The sequence below is a fragment of the Coenobita brevimanus genome, chromosome 45 (assembly GCF_032717465.1).
Source record: "Coenobita brevimanus isolate Jiangsu-jjx chromosome 45, ASM3271746v2, whole genome shotgun sequence".
Classification (NCBI taxonomy): domain Eukaryota; kingdom Metazoa; phylum Arthropoda; class Malacostraca; order Decapoda; family Coenobitidae; genus Coenobita; species Coenobita brevimanus.
In genome coordinates, this window is record NC_136998.1 from 39,750,013 (window position 1) to 39,772,094 (window position 22,082).

The 22,082-nt window shown below is 39.7% G+C and overlaps 1 protein-coding gene across 1 annotated transcript; it reads left to right on the forward strand.

Moving 5' to 3' along the window:
- The first annotated feature begins 1,705 nt into the window (after window positions 1–1,705).
- On the forward strand, window positions 1,706–21,073 carry mts (protein phosphatase 2 catalytic subunit mts). Its single transcript, XM_080271298.1, has 5 exons — window positions 1,706–1,907; window positions 8,519–8,728; window positions 10,815–11,078; window positions 11,916–12,196; window positions 17,187–21,073. Exons 1-5 carry the CDS (start codon window positions 1,806–1,808, stop codon window positions 17,257–17,259), a joined length of 930 nt encoding a protein of 309 aa, XP_080127424.1. The 5' UTR covers window positions 1,706–1,805; the 3' UTR covers window positions 17,260–21,073.
- The last annotated feature ends 1,009 nt before the right edge of the window (window positions 21,074–22,082 follow it).

Consider the following 22,082-nt stretch of genomic DNA (forward strand, 5'->3'; position numbering starts at 1 on the left):
TTGTTTATTCTTCAGTACAGTCACGTCACGGTTTTTATTTGGTACCTTTATTGTTTTACTTTAATTGCTGTTGCACAACGAGTGATTTTTTTTTCTTTTTTTAGGCATTAGAAGCTCTCGTAGTGAAAGGGTGAATGTGCCCATGTGTCTATATCTGTTTGTTTGTTAATATGCCCTTCTGTCTATCTGTATGCCTATCACTATATATTCACTCTATCTACTTCCATATCTGTTTACCTACTTACTATTTTTTTTTTCTCTCTCTCTCTCTCCCTCTCTCTCTCTCTCTCTCTCTCTCTCTCTCTCTTACACACACACACACACACGAAGGTCAGTCAGTGATCTTTGAGTTTATTATTGTTGCTTAGTACTAAGTAGGGTGTGTCAGGGTCAGGCAGGGTGAGAAGGGTGGGGCAGGGTGAAGTAGAGGGAGGTAGGGTGAGACAGTGAAGTTTGGGGGAAGGGCGAGTTAGGGTGAGGCAGGGTTCGTGAGAGGCAGGGGTGAGGCAGGGGTTAGGTAGTTGTGAGTCAATGGAGGCAGTGGCAAGGCAGGGTGAGAAGGGTAGTGAGACAGGGATACGTAAAAAGAAAGAAATGAGTCAGGGGGAGACACAGGTGAGTCAAAGGTAGGAGAGTGAAGCAAGTGTAGAGAGTGTGGAGGCAAAAAAAATACTGTTCTCACCTGTCCTGTGCTTATTCACCTGTTTACCTTTCCTGTCATTTGCCTACGTTTATTTCTTCTTCATGTACTCAGACTACATATCTGTATCCTTTCCTTATCTGTAACTTATCTACTATCCGACTTCAGTTATCGCATCTATTTCTTCATCTCGAGTACTTTTTTTTTCTGATCTTATTTCTTCGTTCGCTAATCTCCAAACAAGTACACTGTTTCTAATACAGATAATGTGTTTGTTTATTATTTATATTATGGGGCCTATAATATGGATCATAGCCTATAATGCAGGCTATGATCTTCTTCACCATAAACATAGCTTATCAATTCTTTCTGTAGGTGTATGACCCAATGTTTTTTTTTCTCTCTCTCTTTTGCTAAATATATAATCATATGATAATTCCATTGAGTGTTTATAAAAAATGTTATTGAATCAGGCCATTGTAATACAATTTTCATGTAGGCTATACAGTGGAATACTTGAATTATAAACTACTTCACATCAACACCCCAGTTTTAAACTGAACAGAGATTAAGCTTTTGCCTCTTAAAATACTCACATAAGGCAATTTGTTATGAAATAATATTCCCAGAAGCTTCTTTAGTTGATAATACAACATAAAACATATATAATATACATTACAAAGATCTACTACCTGACTAGCCTCACACGCCGGTGATGCAAGTGACAGATGCTATTATTGTATATGTTATCTGCAGTCTATAGACCAAAGTAACCTATTTAGGGCTTAAACAGAACTGTATAACAAAGCAATACATCGAATGCAGGAAACCGAATATGAAGGGACTATTAGACACTTCCCAAAAATGCTAAATGTTTAGGCAATGTGGCACCACTGTTTTCGGTTTCCGGATGTAATGGAATATTCCGTTGTCTGTATTGCCATTGTCTGATCAGCATAAAAGTACATATAAGTGGCTGAAGTAGAATAATGGTCGCAAAACCCTCACAGAATCGGTAAATATTGTATGTGGCACCATCGCGTGACGTCATAGCGGGCGGCCATATTGTGAAGGAGGGACTCAGGTTAGGGGTGAATACTGGCATAGCAATATAAGTGAGAGGGAGACATTACCGGGACAGTTGTTGACTCAGAATTCCCACACAATGGAGGAGAAAACGCAAATGAAGGAGCTAGACCAATGGATAGACCAACTGATGGAGTGTAAACAGCTGGCCGAGAACCAAGTGAAAACGCTCTGTGAAAAGGTAAATGTTTTTCATATTTTCAAGGTTAGCAAGAGCATTAGGATACTCGGATAAAACTCGTATGCCCCGGAGGTTATTGATTATGCCATAAATAAATTGTTAATGGATATCCTTATGTAATAGATCGATCAGTTAATGTGAAATGGTTTCTGATTATGATGCCGAGTGGTTGAGTCATGAACGAGGAGGTCAATTTAATGGTTTCTTCCGTGTTAGATAATTGGTTCAGTTGTCATTTTTGAATTAGGGGAAATTCTTTGTAATACACTGGCGGGAATTGAGTTGGTACACCAGGGTTTTCCCCATTTTCATACTTTAATTTGTTATTTTTCGGGAGTAATTATGATTGAAATGTGCTTCATGGCCACCCTACTTAGGTATTTTGACAGGCCAAGGTTGTATTTTGTTGGAGTAAAATTAACGTTAGATATGGGGTACAGTAATGTAGGTAGTGGATTCCACCACTTTTTGAGATTTTTAATGAATGGCTCCCATATAACAATTCTTGGACTACTATTTGGGCAACCTTTGATTAGGGACAAGACTTTTTTGCTAACCTAACCTGACCTACCCCTACCAAACCTAATATCAAACCATGGAGTATGATATCAGAGAGCTGTAATAGTGTCAGGTTTACTTACTGGAATGGTGTATATTATTGTGATTTTTACAAGACTCATTAGCTGTTCTTGCAATAACCCATGGTATTTTCAGGATATGTATATGGCAGTTCAGAAGTGATTATCATAACAGAGGAGAAGTACCAAAACTGTCCTGGCTTTATTATTATTTTAATCATTTGTATTTATTTATTTTTTGGCAGTAAAGCAAAATAGTCCATGGTATGAATTAAAGGACTGTGTTAAGGTAAAAAAAAAAAAAAAATCCCAGGCCCAGACCTAACTAAGCTTACTTAAGCAAACCTACTTAACCCTTTGAATCTAGTTGACATTCATTTTACAGTATAGTTTCTTACTGCCAGACTTCTTGTACTGATGGGGGTTTATTCTTGATGTATCTAACCCATCCAGTTTGAAAAGCTGTCTCATAAGTTTAATAAAGTCATCAGGAGAGGTCTAGAGTAAAACAAACCTTACATACAGTGTACTCAGGCTCAATGTGTTAACCAAAATTAATCAAACCCAAGCTAAACTACCCGAACTTTATTTATGAAGCTTGAGCATGTAGTGGGTCTCCTGTCTTGTTAACTTCCAGGAAGAATGTTGGGTGGTAACACCAGTGGACAGGGAATGTGCATATACTGTACAGTACCGGTACAGTACTTGTTCAGCAGTAGAAAAAATTGTCTGCTCCTGATTCCATTTATAGGTTTAGCAGTTTATATTAGTTTAGGTATGTTGTTCAAATTAGGGCATCCATATTGTTATTTTTCCCATCTATCAAGATTGTTATTTTTGAATTGTCATAATTGTTGAGTCATTGTAAGAAGAGCCACCATCATTCATGAAACAAATACATAATGTACTGTACTTTCACACCGGTAATTTTCCGTGAAGAGAAGTCATATAGGTGTCAAAAGTTAGGTGATAACAGGAGTTAGTTTGGGCAGTAGTGGTAGTCCAGTGGATTTACTTTAACCACATTTTTACAAGGATTTTTAGGTAAGTTTTGATTAGTTTAAGCTTTCTGGACCTAGATGTGAGAATGGCATGAGACCTGTACCATCATGCATACTACTCATGATGGCTAAGGATCTTGTGGGGAAATTCTTGAAATTAGTTGAGTTCTGTAAACAGAAAGAGGATGATATATCAGTTTGCTGAATTTCATAGTTGAGTGTGCAGGATCACTGACAGTAACTTTGGTGAATTTTACTTTATCAGGTTACAGTACATTGTGCCTGGGAATTTGAATTTGGAGCAGTCTTTTACAAAAAAATAATCCATACACCAGATTACTGGTGTTTTCGATTCATAAAATATCTGTAGTACTGCAGTTGGACTCGAACAGCTGTAGGTTGAAGTTTGGGGGGAAACAAGTCTGGGGAAGTGAGTTCCAAAGAGATGCAGTTCAGGGAATAAAAGATTTCAGATAGGCAGAAGTTCTACAATATGGCAATGTGACACTCCAGTCATGAGCACTACCAGATGCATGTGTAGCACAGGGGAAGGCAGGAATGGATGGCACAATGGATGCAACATTGTCTTAGCGTTTGCCATAAAAGTATCTGTAAAATAATGCAAGGGAGGCAACATTCCCTGTTACCTGTACGAAAGGTAGTTTATTTGTAATAGCAGGATTATTAATAATTTTAACAGCTTTGCTCTGAATTTTGTGTAGTTGTTTTAGTGCAACCTCTCCACAGCTATTCTGCAATGGTGAGCAGTATTCCGTCAGAGAGCACACATGCCTTATAAACTACTGTATAGCCAACTGCTCATCAGTGAAGAAGCAACGAACTCTTTACTATAATCCAAGTTTCTTTGAGGCAGTTTTAGCAAGTGATCTGACATGAGATGTCTAGCTGAGAGCATTGTTAAGTGAAACATCGAGAATTTCAATACCGGTAGTTTTGGAGATAGGAATATTAGTAGCATTGAAGGTATGGTAATATAGGAATCTGGCAATATCTGTGTATTAGTAAATTGTATATATTTGGTTTTGCTAGCATTAAATGAGACAAGGTTATTTTGTCCCCATTCTGTGATCCTAGATAAGTCTTGATATATGGAGGTGGCTGTACTGAATTGAGATTTAGAGATATTATACTTTGTGAATGAATGTTTAAATGTGAATGAACTGTGAAGTGTTGAGTCATCTACTTATGAATGGATGGGACTATGGGTGACAGATAGGAGATCATTAATATGAAAGAGGAAAATAGTTGGGGCCAGAACTAATCTTTGTGACATGCCAATGTTAATTAAAGGGATATTGGTACACCGGTAAACATCATCTACTTTTATCTTTCTGTCACTGAGAAATGAAATCAGAAGAACAAAAGACATTAGTCTATAACAAAGGAGTTTGGATAGCAGAGAACAGTGCTGCACTCTCTCAGAAGCTTTAGAAACATCAAGGGCTAGCTACTGCATGAGTTTCTCCAAGTTGGCTAGTGGATTGATAGATGGTGTGAGTCAGGAGATTGAGTATTTCAATGGTGGATCTTTCATGACGAAAACCATACTGTCTATCACGAATTAAGTCGTTGTACTTAAGATGTTTAACTATATGCATACGGTACTCATTGCAGTTTCAAATACTTTACCAAGAGAAGACGTGATAGCTATTGGTCTGTAATCAGAGGGATCAGAGGAACTTCTTCTCTTCGGAATTGGGTGGATATCGGCTTCTTTCCAAGAATTAGGGAATGAAGAAGTACGTACCAGTATGCATAGTCTGAATAATTTAGCAAGGACAACAGCAATTTCTGGGGAGCATTTTTTCTAAAGAACTGGAGGAATTCCTTCTGGGCCAGGAGCATTCTTGGTTGGTAAATTGTCTTGAATGGATTTTACGTTTCTAGTCTGTGTTTTAAGTAGAGCAAATTCGTGAGTCAAGTTCTAGTACTGGAATGTTTTGGTTGACTTCCTTTAACATAGAATTTCTGGCAAGTGTACAGTTGCTACTGGCAGGGATATTCACTTTACCACGTGGATCATTTACAATGTAACCGTCTGAAGTTTTCAGTGGGGGAGGGGGTGATGACCTGTTAAATTTATTACTGAAAGAATTAAGAGGTGACTGGAGTATGGTATTATATTGTCATTAGGATAGGATGCTTGGTTGTGAAGAAGGTTTAATTTAGTGATATTTATTACCACTGCATTTCCATGGTTTCTAGCAAGTTTAAATTGACGTCCAGATGTTTTTTATTTTAAGTAAGCATTATATGCTTATGACTTTTAGGTCATTGCTCTGGCACAGTTGCTGTCAAACCATTTTGGGGACTCTGATCTTTTAGTGAACTGTTTACTTGGTATGAACAATTCCATACGAGCTTGTATTTAGTCATTAATGTGAGACTGAGTAGAATTGTTGTCAATGTGAGACTGAGTAGAATTGTTGTCACTAGAGAAGAAAGACTGCCATGGAATGTCAGCAAGATAATTTCTGAATCCATCCCAGTCTGCCTTATCAAGTTCAGAATGGGGAGGTTTGGAGGATCCAACTCATGAGGCTTTGATGAGATTGTGGTCAGAGGATCCAAGTGGTGACAGTACTTATATCCAAAGCCGTCCACAGGATTTTTTTTTTTTGGGGGGGGGGGCAAAATTTAAGAAATTATACATATATGTACGGCTATATCAAAATACACACACCCCCAATAGGCATAGGCATGTACTTACATGAGTTACATGACTTACACAAAATGCATAGAGAATGCATGAATCAACTCAGATCACTCAACCATCCTTGAACAAGAACTGAAACACACTTTGGAATTCCAAGGGGGGGGCAACTGCCCCCCCCTTGCCCCCCCCCTCCGGACACCCATGCTTATATCCTGTATTGATCTGGACTATTTGTCAGGAATAGATCCAAGAGATAGGTATTCTGGTCAGGATAATGTAATATTCTGGTTGGTTGACTTAACAACTATGAGATTAAACAGGTCTGCACACAACTTGCATTCTAGACCATTATTGTCAGTCCTGGCAGAATATGATAATCATTCTGCATTACCTGGGTAAGTATGTTAAAATCACCCAAAACATTAATTTCAGTGCTAAGGGTGAGGTTAAGGTTAGTCAACTGTGTGGATGTGGAGTCAAATACACTGGGTTCTGAAGAAGCATTGGGGGAGTGATGGACTACACAGATATATTTGGTAAAATTTAGATAATTTATTTTATACAATGAACAATCAAAATTAGTTGAAGTGAAATTCAAAACAGTGTCAACTGCTAAATCAGATTTGATATAACAACAGGTGCCACCCTTGTTATGGAAGTTTGTGAGGAGTTGGTAACCAGGAAAAAAAAATGATGATATTTCAGTAGAGAGAGATTAGGGATTCTGTGAGGAACAGGGCCAGAGAGGATACAGGTTGAAGAAAAAAGTGAACTGAATACAAATTGGTACTAAGACCATGGATATTGGTGAAGTATAGGACCAAACCTGCACTTCTCTGCTGATGAGCACGAACTGTGTTTGCAGTAGTCGCTGTTGGCACAGTCGCTTCATAGCGACCGGAAAGACCCTGTGCTGCCAGCCCTACTCTGCCGGTGGTGGCAATCCGAGATACCACTGTGTTTGCTGCTGTTAATACAGTGGCCATTGCTGTGGGGGTGAAGTAGGAGGTATGATATCAAATGTGCATGTAGTGTGGCGTAGACAGTTGAAGGTAGAGGTATTATGAGAGTATGGTGGCCTGCTCTCTGTGTAAGCGAAAGCACTGAAAATGTTCAGCAAAGAGAGATGGTCAGAACCAGGTCCCGGGGGCTGGTTAAATGGGAGATCTAGCTCTCCCTGTCACCAGCTTGCCATCCACCTCGGGAGTACCGCCCTGTTTGACTGGTGCTACAGCCTGCTCCCTAAGATACCTGAGTTTGTTACTGTACAGCGAGCGCTCACATAACGTGCAAATATTGTACCCGGAAGGCCCCACTTTGAGATTTCCGTGATGCAGGGCTATATGTTTACATGTTAAATGGTTTCATGATATCCAAGCCAGCCCCAAGTTCACTTTTGGGGGGCAGTTTTCTTTTTTTTCTTTTTCTTTTTTTTTTTCTCTCCAGGACATTTACCTATGGTACCTAATGAAGACCGTTACATACAAACACTGGAGGATTCCTCACCTTAAATGGAAGAAGTTGTGAGCTTGCTGGGGGGAGGGGAAGTTGGGTTCCGTGGCCAGAAAAAAAGAACAAAGATCACACAGAGCAAGTGTGCAGCCAGAGAAAAGGGGAGATGGTAGGCTCAGTTGGGGCAGGAATGCTCAGTGGACCGTGAAGACATCCCTCGCAGACACTTGACAGCCATACGTCACAGGCTGATGCAACCTGCGCTGCGACTATCACTGGCCACATTATATCTGTTCCGACCGCGTTATGACCCAAATTTGCCGCATTATGACTGAACTATAATTTGGGGCCTCTGTCTGAAATATGTCTATCATCACCACGTAGTATGGTTCTCAAAAAAATGGGCAGCCACCTCTGCCTGTGTAATGTCTATCATTTTTGAATTGACTAAATTTTGGCATCAAATTTTGCCTTCCGTGTTATGTGAGTTTCATGCTGTAGGATTGTGTGTTATGTGACCATTGACTGTACATCGTAATCATTAACCTAATGCATTCATTCATTTATAGTCCCTTTATTCTTGCATGCTTCAGCCTTGTTCATGTAATGGCAGCTGTTCATACTACTTGATCTCTAGCAGCCTCTCTATTCAGTCCCTTATCCTTGAGGCCACACACTATGACATCATCCCTGGTCATTTTCAGTGTGCCTCCTGCAGCCCTACTCTCAACGTTAACACCTCTTAACTTCTGCGCCCAGTTACCATCCTCCATCATTTCCACATTTCCAATCCATCCCAAGTGACTTCTCATCATAACACTAATACAGTACATTCAGATAACAACAGAAAATTTAGGAAAAAAGTTTTGATTTGATTAATTCATTATTGTATTTATTTTTCAGGCAAAGGAGGTGCTGGCAAAAGAAAGTAATGTACAGGAGGTGAAGTCTCCCGTGACAGTGTGTGGGGATGTTCATGGACAGTTCCACGACCTGATGGAATTATTTAAGATCGGAGGACGATCACCAGACACAAATTATCTCTTTATGGGAGATTATGTTGATAGAGGCTATTATTCTGTAGAGACTGTCACATTGCTAGTATGTTTAAAGGTAAGCTGGTTGTCTACACTTCCCCCCATCCCTTACCCTTTTTTTAGGTCATTTTATATCGGCTATTGTTAAAATGGATGTTTATATATTAATTTATTTGTTTACTGTATTTCTGTGATCCATTGTTGCCCTCAAGTATCATTCAGTTGTAACTGTCTATCTATCTATTACCAGACGCCATAATCCCATAAGGGGTGGCCATTCTGAGTTACCAGTATTTGTTTTACAGGGAGGGGCACTAACCTTCCACCAACCCACTTGTTGACACGTAGGGAGCACGTATGGGTTGGTTATATGGTTACCACCCAGCGTTGTAAATGGTTTCTTGGCTTACAGGAAACCACTAGGCTTGTCACTCAATGTAAAGCCACCTGTAAAGGAAAGAAAAGCAATAAGAAGTGACAGGAATGATGGGAGAGACAGGAAGAGAGGAGGGCAGGCAAGAATGATAAAGGCTAAGGAAGAAGTAGGTAGCACTACATCAAGTGAGTGGATGATGGTCGCCACCAACTACAGGTTTAATTTTTATTATGACAAATAGAGAAAGATTTGTTAACTTGAGGAAATTTTAATATAGGTGAGGAAGGTAGGACATGACCTACATAATGCAGTTACAGAGACGTGCAGACCACATGCCTTACTAGATGGTCCAATTCTAACATGAAAACATACTCTTTTATAACCTAAATTTAAAAATAGCCCAACATTGCAGAAGGCTGCCCTCATCTTAATGTTGGTGACATAAATGTATAAAGTACAGTATTTTAGTACCAAGTAAATACTGTACGGTATTCAGATTTTCTGTAATACGGGAATTGAAGAACTGTATAGTGACTATGTAAATTTGATCCGCCCTATAAATCAAGGCTTAAAAGTTATGCAGTGAATGTGTTTGATATGAGGCCTCAGCTTTAAGAGAGCCACTGATTTCTAATAGATATAATTATAATAGGCATTGTTTGCAGGCCTCAGGAATTTCACTCATTCTAAAGTTGTATGTGATTTCATCCATAAAGCTGACTTGCAAAAGGCGTCACAGATGTTATATTTGTACTATTACCAAGTGTTGGCTTTTGGAATGTTGCCTGAAACAGAATGGGTGTAATGAACACAATAGCTAACCCCTCCAGTTTGAAAAGCCCTCCCTTGTGTTGCATAAAAGTGTGTGGAGAGAGCAGAAATAAATAGATCATTTGCCATAGTTGTAAAGGGATTAACTTTTAGAATTTTGTGTAGGTTGACATTTGGCACAACCTTTACAATGGGTGGTGGAGTAAAAAAAAATTATTGTGAACGGTGTTAGAAAAGGAGGCTTGTGTAGTTAAGGTGTTTATATATAGTGGTTGGCTTATTTAAAATTAGTAAGTAGAGGGCAATGTCCGAGTACATCTGGCAAGCAGCTTATATCACCCACTCTGATCTCACTATTAGACTGGCAGGGCTCCAGAGGATGTGTGGTGCCCTTCTTGTCGTGTTGTGAGTCACCCATCATGCTTGAAGTACCTTGCTCTACTACACACTATTTTTTATTTTGAAAGTGCATTTTTGGGGGGGAAAAATGGTTTTTAGGATGCACATTTCTTTGTTTTGGGTGTGATGTTTTACATAACCAGTTAATAGTGATGTTGTGAGACTGTACTATTCAGCTGGCATTATTACTTTTATACATTGTTGTCTTTATCCAGAGGTGTGGAACTTAAACTCTTACACAGAAATATATATACTTCAGATCTTTCATGTAAGCAAAGCTAGCCAAATGTATGGCTAAATTTGTGAACCTGAAAGTAAGTGTACAGTATAGTATTTTTCATGCACAGCAAATATAACGTGTACCCCTTCTATAGCTACAGAGTGTACCTGCATAAGGTGCCAAAAAAAATTTTTGCATATAAGATCAAGGACAGTGCTGGTAAAAGCCAACCTTATGTGGTGTAGAAGAAGAGAGTGGAGCAGTATCATGGTGAAAAAGAAGAAAGGACAGAGTATCTTGGAATTGCCATTCCATGTTGGATTCTCAGTAGGGATTAAGTCTTAGGAAATGATGATGATAATGGCTAGTTTCTAATTGTGCTTTTTTTTTTCCTAGGTTCGGTTCCGGGAGCGAATAACTATTCTGCGTGGTAACCACGAATCCCGACAAATTACTCAAGTTTACGGGTTTTATGACGAATGCCTTCGCAAATACGGGAATGCCAATGTTTGGAAATACTTCACAGACCTGTTTGACTACCTTCCTCTGACAGCATTAGTAGACAGTCAGATCTTCTGTCTTCATGGTGGTCTCTCACCCTCCATAGACACCCTAGACCACATTAGGGCACTAGACAGGCTCCAGGAAGTTCCACATGAGGTATGTTTCTCTGATTATATGACTTTCTTTGCTAAGTGTTGCAAGAATGATGATCAGATGAAGAGGTGTGGAAAATGTATGCCTGTTAGGTGAAGCTGGAAAATTTTGAAAGTTTGAATAGCAGGTGAATGGATCTATTGTAGGTCTGATTTCTTTGGGTACTGTCAGTAAATGCACCTTGTACTTTCCCATTGCCACTTTAGGATTCTACCCACCCAGTTACTAATGGGGAAAGGAATAGACCAATGGCATCCAAAGTCACAACTTTCATTGCCTAGAGTATGGAAAACATACACTTCTGTACAGGTATTTACTGAAGCTAGTTCAACATAGAGTTTGCTTTTACTTTATAACCAGCATTTTATGTCTGATCATTGTAAATTAGTAAATGATATGCTGGCAAATCACTTGGTTACACCTGATTCACAGATATGTTGATATCCACAGGGAAAAGGAAACACAATATGGCTGCTCTTCTCGCATGATCGTGTGCTTCCTTTTTGTGAAATAGACATAATATTCCCCCCCCCCCCAGCAGCTAGGACATTAAGTTGTGTTTTCAGAGTGTCTGGTTACTTGTGTAGTCATTGTAGTTTTTTCACTTTAACCTGGTTTGTATTTTTGTCTTGTTTCTAACTTATTTCATGCAGCTTTTTGCCAGGAAAAGACAGTAGCTACAGTGGCTCTGCATCTTACCTATAGCACCTCTTTATGACTAGCACTGCATTTAGTATTAATGTATCACAACAACTTGGTATTCAAGATGGAGATACTGCAATCTTAAGGCTAAGTTACAGTAAAAAACGGTATAGTTTTACCAGTTTGTGTTACCTACAGGGTCCTATGTGTGATCTACTGTGGTCAGACCCTGATGACCGTGGCGGCTGGGGCATCTCCCCGCGTGGTGCCGGTTACACTTTTGGCCAGGACATCTCAGAGACCTTCAACCACTCAAATGGTTTGACGCTGGTCTCGCGCGCCCACCAGCTGGTCATGGAGGGTTACAACTGGTGCCATGACCGCAATGTTGTCACCATCTTCTCTGCGCCCAACTATTGTTACCGTTGTGGAAATCAGGCTGCTATCATGGAGCTCGACGATTCACTCAAGTATTCATTGTGAGTAGATGGCATCTGTTTAGTGTTTGTTAGTCAGATTATGCTCAAATTATACCTTTAATAATTTAATTAATTTCTAACTATGTTAGAGACACATATGTCCATTTAGCAACCTATTTTAGGGATTTTTACCATGTTTTAGTAATTCCCTAACAATTTTACATTGTTTCTTAGATGTGTCTAATGAATGCGGGTGAGATTTGGAAGATTCTGGTGTTGCTGTTTGCTGATGATACAGTATTGTTGAGTGAAGATGAATGGGAGTTGCAAGGTTTGGTGAATGAATTTGGGACAGTGTGTAGGAAGAGGAATCTGAAAGTTAATGTAAACAAGAGTAAATTTATCGTGTTTGAGAGGGATGAAGTCACAGAATGTACAGTGAGGTTGGATGGTGAGGATATGGAGAATGTGAATGCATTCAAGTACTTGGGTAGTGTGATGAGTAAGGATGGAACTTTGGGGGATGAAGTGCGTGAAAGTGTACAGCAGGGAAGGAAGGGTGTTGGTTCACTGAAAGCAGTGATGAGAAATAGGAAGGTAAGAAGCCACTGCATGATAGTATTGTGATCCCTACTGTGACGTATGGAAGCTAGGCATGGACTTTGCAAGAGGGGAACAAGTCAAGAGTGGAGGAGTGGAAATTAGTTACTTGAGAGGAGCATCTGGAGTGACATGGAGGGACAGGTTGACGAATGAAGAAGTGAAAGAACGTTGTGGGGTGGATGTGGATGTGGTTGAGAAGATTAGGAGAAATACACTGAGGTGATTTGGACATGTGGAGCAAATGGAGAATGAAAGACTGACTAAGAGGGTTATGTAGGTGAGGTGGAGGGAGGGAGAGGGAGAGGTAGACCGAGGATGAGGTGGAGGGATGGAGTTGAGAGGTGTATATGAGGGAGGGGGGAGTGAGTTGGGGGGAGGGTAGTCAAATGGTGGGTGACAGAGCGACTTGGAGGTGTTTTGTCTGCGGCCACCCTTTGCGGGATTAGGGCGTCAGGCTATAGATAGATAGATAGATTCTTAGATTGTCTAGATTTTGGTTTTGAGCAACATTCTAATACCTTTGAGAGCAAGTTTGGTGATGAATGTGATTTTCATCTCTTACCTAGGTGTTCATTAAGTTAGTCTGTTTTAGGTGTTACAATTTATGGGAGAATGAGTTTAGTTTACATAATCATTGTTGTAAAAGTGAAGCAAAAACTGGCTTGAGTAAGGAATTGGTCCTTCCCCCCTTTCCATGTTAACTTTTTAACTTTAAAAACTGATTTTGTTGTGATTGTGGTGCAATAAATTAATGTGTAAGAAAGTAAGACATATAAGTTTATGAGGCTTGAAAAGCTAACAGGGAGTTAATGGAATCAGTTGCATACATTATTATGAAGGAACGCGGGTGATAAAGCAATGGCACCCCTTATTTTTACTTGATGGTTGATGGATTGATTATGTGGCAGCTAATGCAAACTATCATCATCATCATCTGGACCTCTTTTCCCACCCAAGGGCAGGGTAAGGAGTAGCAATGTCCAGACAGCACAAACTTGCCCAGTCCAAATAGGCCACACTTCTATTCACTCATCATTCAAGCCCCTGGAATCCTGGCTCTACTGGATATGCCAGAAAACCTTCACCACATTCTGCAGCTTCACACAAACGTATCTGGTTGAGTCAATCCGGACGTTGCCATGCTCACAGTGGGTGCCAAAATCCCTAATCATGCATTTCTCCTCACAACATTCATCCAGCTAGCTCGATCTCTTGTCAGTTCCCTAACCTCACCGACTTCCAAACCACTCTTCCTCAAACACTCATCCACCATATCTGGGACCTTCTCCTTGGCCTACCTTGTCTCCTCCCTCCTTCAGATTCGCTCAGGTAAACCTTTTTCACCCCTCTATTGTTATCCATTCTCTCCACATGACAATACCATCTCAGGACACACTCTTCGATTCTGGTGTCCACCGACTTCCTTACTCCACACCTTTCACGAATCACACTATTTCGTACCCTATCCAACCTCTGTATGCCGCGTACATTCCTCAACAGTCCTATCTCCACTGCTCTTACTCTTGACTTTTCATTTTCATGCCACACCATAGTCTCACACCCATAAGGTAGAGTTGGCACTAACATTCCCTCATGTAAGCCTCATGCAGCTGCAACACTCAAGCCTCTGTTTGTTATCAAGGCCTTCATTGCACCAGCTACTTTTCTTCCTTGTGTCACTCTACTTTCAACCTCTTTTGCACATTTTCCCAAGTATTTGAACTCTCACCAATTCCAGTCTCTCTCCATTCACTGTGACATCACACTGGGAGTCACCTTCTCTCTCAGTAACCATCACTTTTCTCTACATTTACTCTCACGGCACGACGTTCACAGACATCAACAAAACTCTGCACCAGGCTACCAAGTTCCTGTCTGGTGCTTGCAAGCAGTACTGCATCATCAGCATACAACAAATTTGAGATATTCCACCCATCACCATTCATTACCAACGCCATCCGTCTCTCCATTACTCGTGTTTTCACTTCTCTCATCACCCCATCCATATATACTGTGTATTGAACAACCATGGGGACATCATACAACCTTGTTGCTCGCCCACACCGACTGTGAACCATTCACTTAGATGCCCATTAATCCTTTCACATGCTTTGCTACCATCATAAAAACTCTTGACAGCACCTAGCAGCTCACCATCTACACCATACATGCGCAGAACTTTCCACAATCCCTCTCTGTCTACTTTGTCGTATGCTTTTTCCAGATCCATGAATGCCATAAACACCTTATGGTCCTTCTCACAAGCCTTCTGTGCTATCTGTCTCACTGCAAATACTTGATCCACACATCCTCTGCCACTCCTAAAGCCACCCTGTTCATCACTCGCTAGGACTTCTGATACCTCTCTTACTTTCTCAATAATAATTCTTCCATATACCTTGCCTACCACACTCAGTAATTTTATGCCACAATAATTCTTGCACTCACTTCGCTCACCTTATTTTTGTATAGGGGTACAGTCATAGCCTTTTTCCACTCTGCAGGCACAGTTTCACTCATCCATGCCTTCCTACATATCTCCAACAAGCACTTCATTCCACTCTCTCCACTGCACTTAAGCATCTCTGCATACATCTCATCAACCCCAGCTGCTTTCCCATTTTTCAATAATTTCACAGTGTTCTTCAGCTGTGCGAGTGTCACATCTGGCACTGCATTCCTTCTCTGCACACCCCCAAAACTAATCATGTTTACAACCGCTCTGCTTTCTTTATTCCCATTCATCAGTCTTTCAAAATATTCTTTCCATCTGGTCCTTACTTCATCTCATGGGTTAGTAACTTACCACCTGCATCCTTCACACTATCACATTTCTTTCTGCATTCACTTCTACATTTCTGCACTTCTTTCCAGAATAACTTCCTATTTTCAGAGTAGTTCGCATTCACTTTTCTTCCCAGATCATCATTTACCTCCTTCTTTTTCCTCTTCACTAGTCTTTTTACATGCTTCTTGCTCTCGATATATTCAGTTCTTATTTCAACTGAACCCCTATCCTGTAACCACTTTAGCCACTTCTTCCTCTTTTCCTCCACCGCTCTCTTAACCTCATTCCACCATGCCGTACCCTTCTTTTTTGTTGATACTCTTGGCACACCACACACCCATTTAGCATTCTTAACTAAGCAGTCCCTATATGCATTCTACAGGCTGTCCAGATCCAATTCATTCCAGTTCACTGAATCTAACTCGTCCTCTACTTTGGTCCTGTAATCATCTGCCACTTCTTTGATCCTTAGCTTCTCAACTTTCAGTCTTTCACCCTGACTGCTCTTCTCTCTCTTGATCCACCTCACTCCTCTCAGCTTGATCATGCATACCACAATCATATGATCTGACAGACCTCCACATTTTCCTCTCACAGCTCTCGTATCAGCAACCATTCCCATCATCGACCTCTCTACGAGCACATAATCAATCAGGCTTCTTTCAACACGATCCCCGTTTCCTCTATACCCTGTATATTTATGTGCATCTTTGTGTTTGAAATACGAATTACAAATGCACAACGTCCTCTCCTGACCCATATCCTTTAATCGATTCCCATTATAATTTTCTCCTGGTACTCCATAACAACCCATTATGTCATCCTCTGGACCAGTGCCTGCTCTTCCATTCATATCCCCCATCACGATCACTTTATAGCTCTTGGGCATTTCTCTCACTCCTGTCTTCACATGGTGCATACACTACAATCACTGCCACTTTCACCTTCTCAGACTTGAACTTGACATACATACACCTCGAGCTGACACATTTGTAGTCTCTCATTCCACTCTGCCACACCTCATTCATCAACAATGCAACTCCTTCCTTACATCTTCCTCTCCCATTCATTCCCGGTTTTACACATTTCACACCCTCCCACTCCTCCACTTCTCCCCCTTTCATCTTCGTTTCACACAGTGCCATCACAGCATATCTCACACTCCTGAACTCATTCGCCACCTCCACCCTCTTGCTTTCGTCATTCACACCTCTCACATTCCACATGGCCATGCGAGTCTGCCTATTTGGTTGGGGCCCTGGGCAGGTATTGGGCTCTCAAAGGCTCTCTGAAACAACTGCCATGATTAAGTGATTTTGGATAGTGGAATCTGGGGGACACTTAACCCTGCCAGAAACCCTGGTTATACGGTTACCACCCAGCATAGTAAATGGTTTCCTGGGTACAGGAAACCATTTGGCTTGTCACTCAGTGTAGAGCTCATATGGCATCACTCTATATTGGATGATTGGTGCCCCCACCTACAATGTTGAATAAAGAAAACTACCCCTGCAAACTTTACGCAGGTTTTAGTTCAGTTAGGTGGAGTCAGGATTTCTGGGGCTTAAATGATATATGGATGAGTGTCTGGTCTTTTATCCTTTGCTGCATCCTGAATAGGAAGAGAAGCGATGATGTTGATAATGTTTATTGTTACAGCCTGCAATTCGACCCAGCTCCCAGGAGAGGGGAGCCCCATGTCACACGCCGCACACCCGACTACTTCCTGTAGACACTTGGCTGTTCAACCACCAGCATCACCGACATCATCTCCTCCATGCTATTGGCCATCACGCAGTTCTGTTTATTTGTTCGCTGCTCATCGTCTCCTTCTTTGTGGCCACTGCAGGGTTAGACAATGCCTCAGGATTTTTTTTACATTTGTCAAGTTGCAATTTTTTTCAACATTACCTGGTATTTTTTGTCAGGCGTCGTATCAGCTTATTTAGTTGTTGTTGTTATTATTATTATTATTATTATTATTATTATTTATTTATTTTTTTTTTTTATTTATTTTTTTTTACTACTACTACTGCTGTATTCCTCGTTGTGTTTCTTTTACTCTTGAACATTTTCTGCTTCAGTGCCACACATTCTCTAACTCTGTGTGGTTACCCCAACATTTTCGGTAATGTCACAGATCAATGATAAACACTTTCTGTTCATCATCTACATGGGGGACTTTAACCTGTAACTCACATACACTAACTCTATATAGTCGCTGTGTCAGTATGTTGCCTGGAATAAACTTTTTGGAGGAAACTGCAGGCTCAGTTGCCAGAAATGTTGAATTATAAGTATTTTCACACAGACAGATATCACATGGTCATTTCATACTAGTTTCCCACCCAAGCTCTACTGTACTACTTTTGCCTTCGCAGTGTTAGGTTAGGAGAGATAGTCAGTATTCATGCATTGTAACATTTCCATCATATATTGGTAATTAAGGCCTTCAGTCCAGTGATGTATTTTTCTTGGTTAATTCTTGCTAAACCCAGACCACTGTGTTCAACTTGTGACAAACTTCGAAGGGAAGGGGTTTATCATGGCTGTATCTAACACTGTTCAGGTTAAAAAGTTTCTCCAAAATATGAATGATATTGTCTGGAGGTAGAACAGATAAACATAAAAGTACTTCCTTGGATTGAAGGAATTAAGGCCTCTGTGTTGATTCTTACAAGCTCATGGTAGTAAGGTATTGTAATAATGGTCAATAAACTTTACGCATTTTTTTTTATATATATATACCGTATATACAGTACATATACATATATGTAGCTGGTGATCATATAACACAAAGTATTTTCTGGACTTTATAGCTGTCTGTACAGAAGAGGAAGAGAAAGTATCAGGCCCCTGAAATGTGTTGCAGTAGTCAGTGATACACCCCATACCACTGTGAAAGTACAGGATGGTTAGTATGTTATACACTCCAGTGGTTTATTGTGGGACTGAGTCAGTGTGTTGTAAGGAGTGAGGATACTTAGGCTGCTTAATCAGAAATTTGTAGACATGCATTCAGTGGATGAAAAGAAAGACAAAATAAAGCATGAGAAGAGTAATGGGTAGACAAAATAAAGCATGAGAAGAGTAATGAGAAATAAGTAATGCAGGGTAACCAGTGGTAATACTGACTAGTACATCCCTATAATGCTGAAGACAACAAATGTGTGTGATATGAACCAAGTTTTTTAGAATGCCAGGGGTTTCTGTTGCAAGCAGTTTCATGGACCTGATGCTTTGTTTTTAAGTTGTGCAGCTACTTATCCATTTGGCAGGTCCAGGCCAGATCTATTGTAAGTAGGGATACTTGCCTTAATTTTAAGTAGAAAAACCAATTGATTATATATACTGTACTGCAGAAATTCGAGGGACTTCAGTGCTGTAAAACCCCTTTATGTTATGGTGTCTCAATATTCCAGCTGTACCATATTCCAGTTTTAGCTCCATTGAAGTTATGTCTTATAATTTGGGTGTGTTGTGCTTATATTTGTTGTGGTACACACATGTTTACTCTGTGTAATAGAGCACTGTACCCAGAACTTATACACATAAAGGGTCAGAAAAGCGAAGTGGTGAAGCTGCCACTTGCTGTTTATGATTGTTAGCATTTAGTTCTGTCTTGTAGCATGGTTCCATTATTCTTGTGAATCCATTATTTTGTGGTCTACCAGCCCAGTTTTAAGCATGATATAAAGGGCAGTTATTGCATTGTTAATGTCAACATTATATATGAGAATGTTTTTCTTGCAAAGGACATGTAGATGAGCAAATTTATGTATAAAACTTGGAGTGTATTCATCATCACTGGAGAAGAAGAAAATTTTTGAAAATATTGTAAATCACTTCCATACAATGATAGGTACTTAAAGTATAGTACAGAATTATCTTCCCTTTTATGAGAAGTTCTTATATTTCTTTTACACTGTGTGCAGGAACTCCAGGATCATTTACAGCTGTGAGCAAAAGTTTGCTTGACACTTCTTTGCTGACATTAGTAATGAAAGGTGTTACCATGAATAATTTGTGATAGTAATATGAAGCATACATCAAGAGTATGAGAAGGAATGCTACTCCATGGGGAGAAGTGAAAACTGTGAAAGGTAGGACAGTGCTGGCTGAGGATTGTGGATGAACTTTAGCTCTTAGACTTTATAGTGATTTAACTGAAGGCACTTGTGTGCAGTGCAACTAAGTGAAAAGTGTGTGGATTTCTGCATGTGATACCAGGTACTTAGTAAGACCATGTCACACAGGCTATCTTCAGTATTTGGCATATAATATTTTAAACCATGAGCCATAATGGGAGTCCCCATACTTCTTTATCATCACTATAATTATTTGCGTGTCTGCTGTTGGACCATTCCGTGTCGGGTGTTGTGCTTTGTCGGTGATTGATTGTACTACTTCTTGGCATTCGTTCTGGTCATTGTCATTCATTTTGTCTTCACATGGCTTGTGAATTTCTTAGGATTTCATATTTTGTCCTTTTTTAATCATTTGATTCGTGTTCTGGGAATGCCTGGAAATTTCCTGTGATGTTGGTGGAGAACATTGGTTATGGACATCTATTTATTATGACAGGTTTCTAGGCGGTTTAATAGTGTAGTGTGATTAACGGTAAATTGTATTGTTCATCATCAAAGAAATATTTTCAGAGTATTAATGCAGAATTTTGTTATATGTACTGTATTAACTGTAAATGATAGGCTTCAGCTCATATCAAGTTCAATTACTCATATATATATACATATATCAACACTTTTGTCAGCATTTCAGGATTTAGTCCAAGTAATTTAGTACTGTTGTCTTCACAAGGACCATAGAATGAACTTGTATTTCAGAATCAACTTTTATTTCTGATTTACTTTATGTTGTAGTGTGTGAGGATAGATGAGAGCACAAGTGTCGAGAGAATTGCAGAGTTTATTTAATGTCTCAACGTTTATATTCAGGTCTTGTTGATCTGGTCAGGTCATGGTCTGGTTAGCCTCTCAGCCAAAGACGTAAACTTTCTTGTCTTGTTGCCTCCAGGTGATTTTATTCAGCTTTGAGGAGACCTCGAATAGGGAAGGGGTAAATGAAGGCTGTATCTGACCTTTCCAGTTTTAAAAAATGAATCAAAGCTAAGTGAATTATCTGGAGACATGTAGCAAGAATAAATTGAATACGTTGTTGGACTGAAGAGCTTTTGGATTAATGTGGTTGCCGTGATTGTACTATTGCATGGTTAGATCAAGTCAACTGGTTAGGTCAGGTCAGGCCAGGCCATTTACCATTCCTCCACATCATTGAAACTGGTCATCGTCATGGTTCCTTTGGTTCATATGTTTACCCATATGAAAAAATACGTTTAGTTTTTTGGTGGTGATTTTACAATCACTGCTTGTTGTGTGTTGGTCACAGTCATCATAATTCCAGCCTGGGAGGATTGATTTCCACACCAAGCAAGTGGAAAAAAAAATTGTATCAACAGCATGGTTAAGTGTGAACAGTTGTAACAAATACATAGTTCTACTGGAAATAAAGTCAAGTAAACGACTGTACGATTAGTGGTTTGCTTTACATCACTTTTAACGATGCTTATTGGTAGTGAATTTGTATATTAAATGTGATCTAGGCAATTATGCGAAAAATCCTGAAATATATTTTGCTGCCTATGAACAGTACATATATGTAATATACAGTAATTTGACTCATATAACTGTTGAAGAGTCTGGGTGTTCTTAGTTATCTGAATATTGACTTGTTAATCATTTCTTCTGCACAGATTCTAATTCAAGAAGTAACTAGTAAAATACAGTGAACATGGATTATGTGAATGGAAGTATTGTGTCTTACTTTTAATACTAATATTATTGTAGCAGTTGTCTGTGCTACTCATCATTGAAAGATTAGTTGGTATACTGTGGAGAAATGGTCATGACTGAGACAAAGTTCTCACACTTTTCTTGGGTTTTGGGAACAGTAAATACCAACATGATTGTATTTACCATCTGTATTATTAGATTAAACGGGATCCTAAAACTAGTGGCGTACAGGACTTTATCATTTTTTTTTTTTTTTTTTTTTTTCCAGCCTTGGCTCAGTGGGTTAGAGCACTGTGCCTGAAGGGTCAGAGGTTCTAGTCCACCCAGGGGTCATTGGTAGACATCAGGAAGGGCATCCGGTCATACAGTGCTACAAGCTCCAAAGTCCTGTACCCATAGCCCATATCGAAAAAAAGGGAGATGGCGTAAAAAAAAAAAAATTTAGACAAGATAACAATGTGGGACTAGACTTACAATGGAACTTGAAATGTATGCTGCTTGGTACATTAAACATTAGTGACATTACATGCTTTCTGTATGAATGTAATGTCAGGTTGAAGATGCTGACTACTAGCTGGTGTACTGTTTTCTAGTTAAGACAGTTCAGGATAATTGACAAAGGTTTACTTGGTTTTAAATCCCTGAATCTAGGTGATGTCCTTTATATTTTAATCCCACTAGACCTTTTTCAATTTTCATTCATCATCTAATCCTGTGTTGCCCTATGAGAAGCATATAAGCCTGG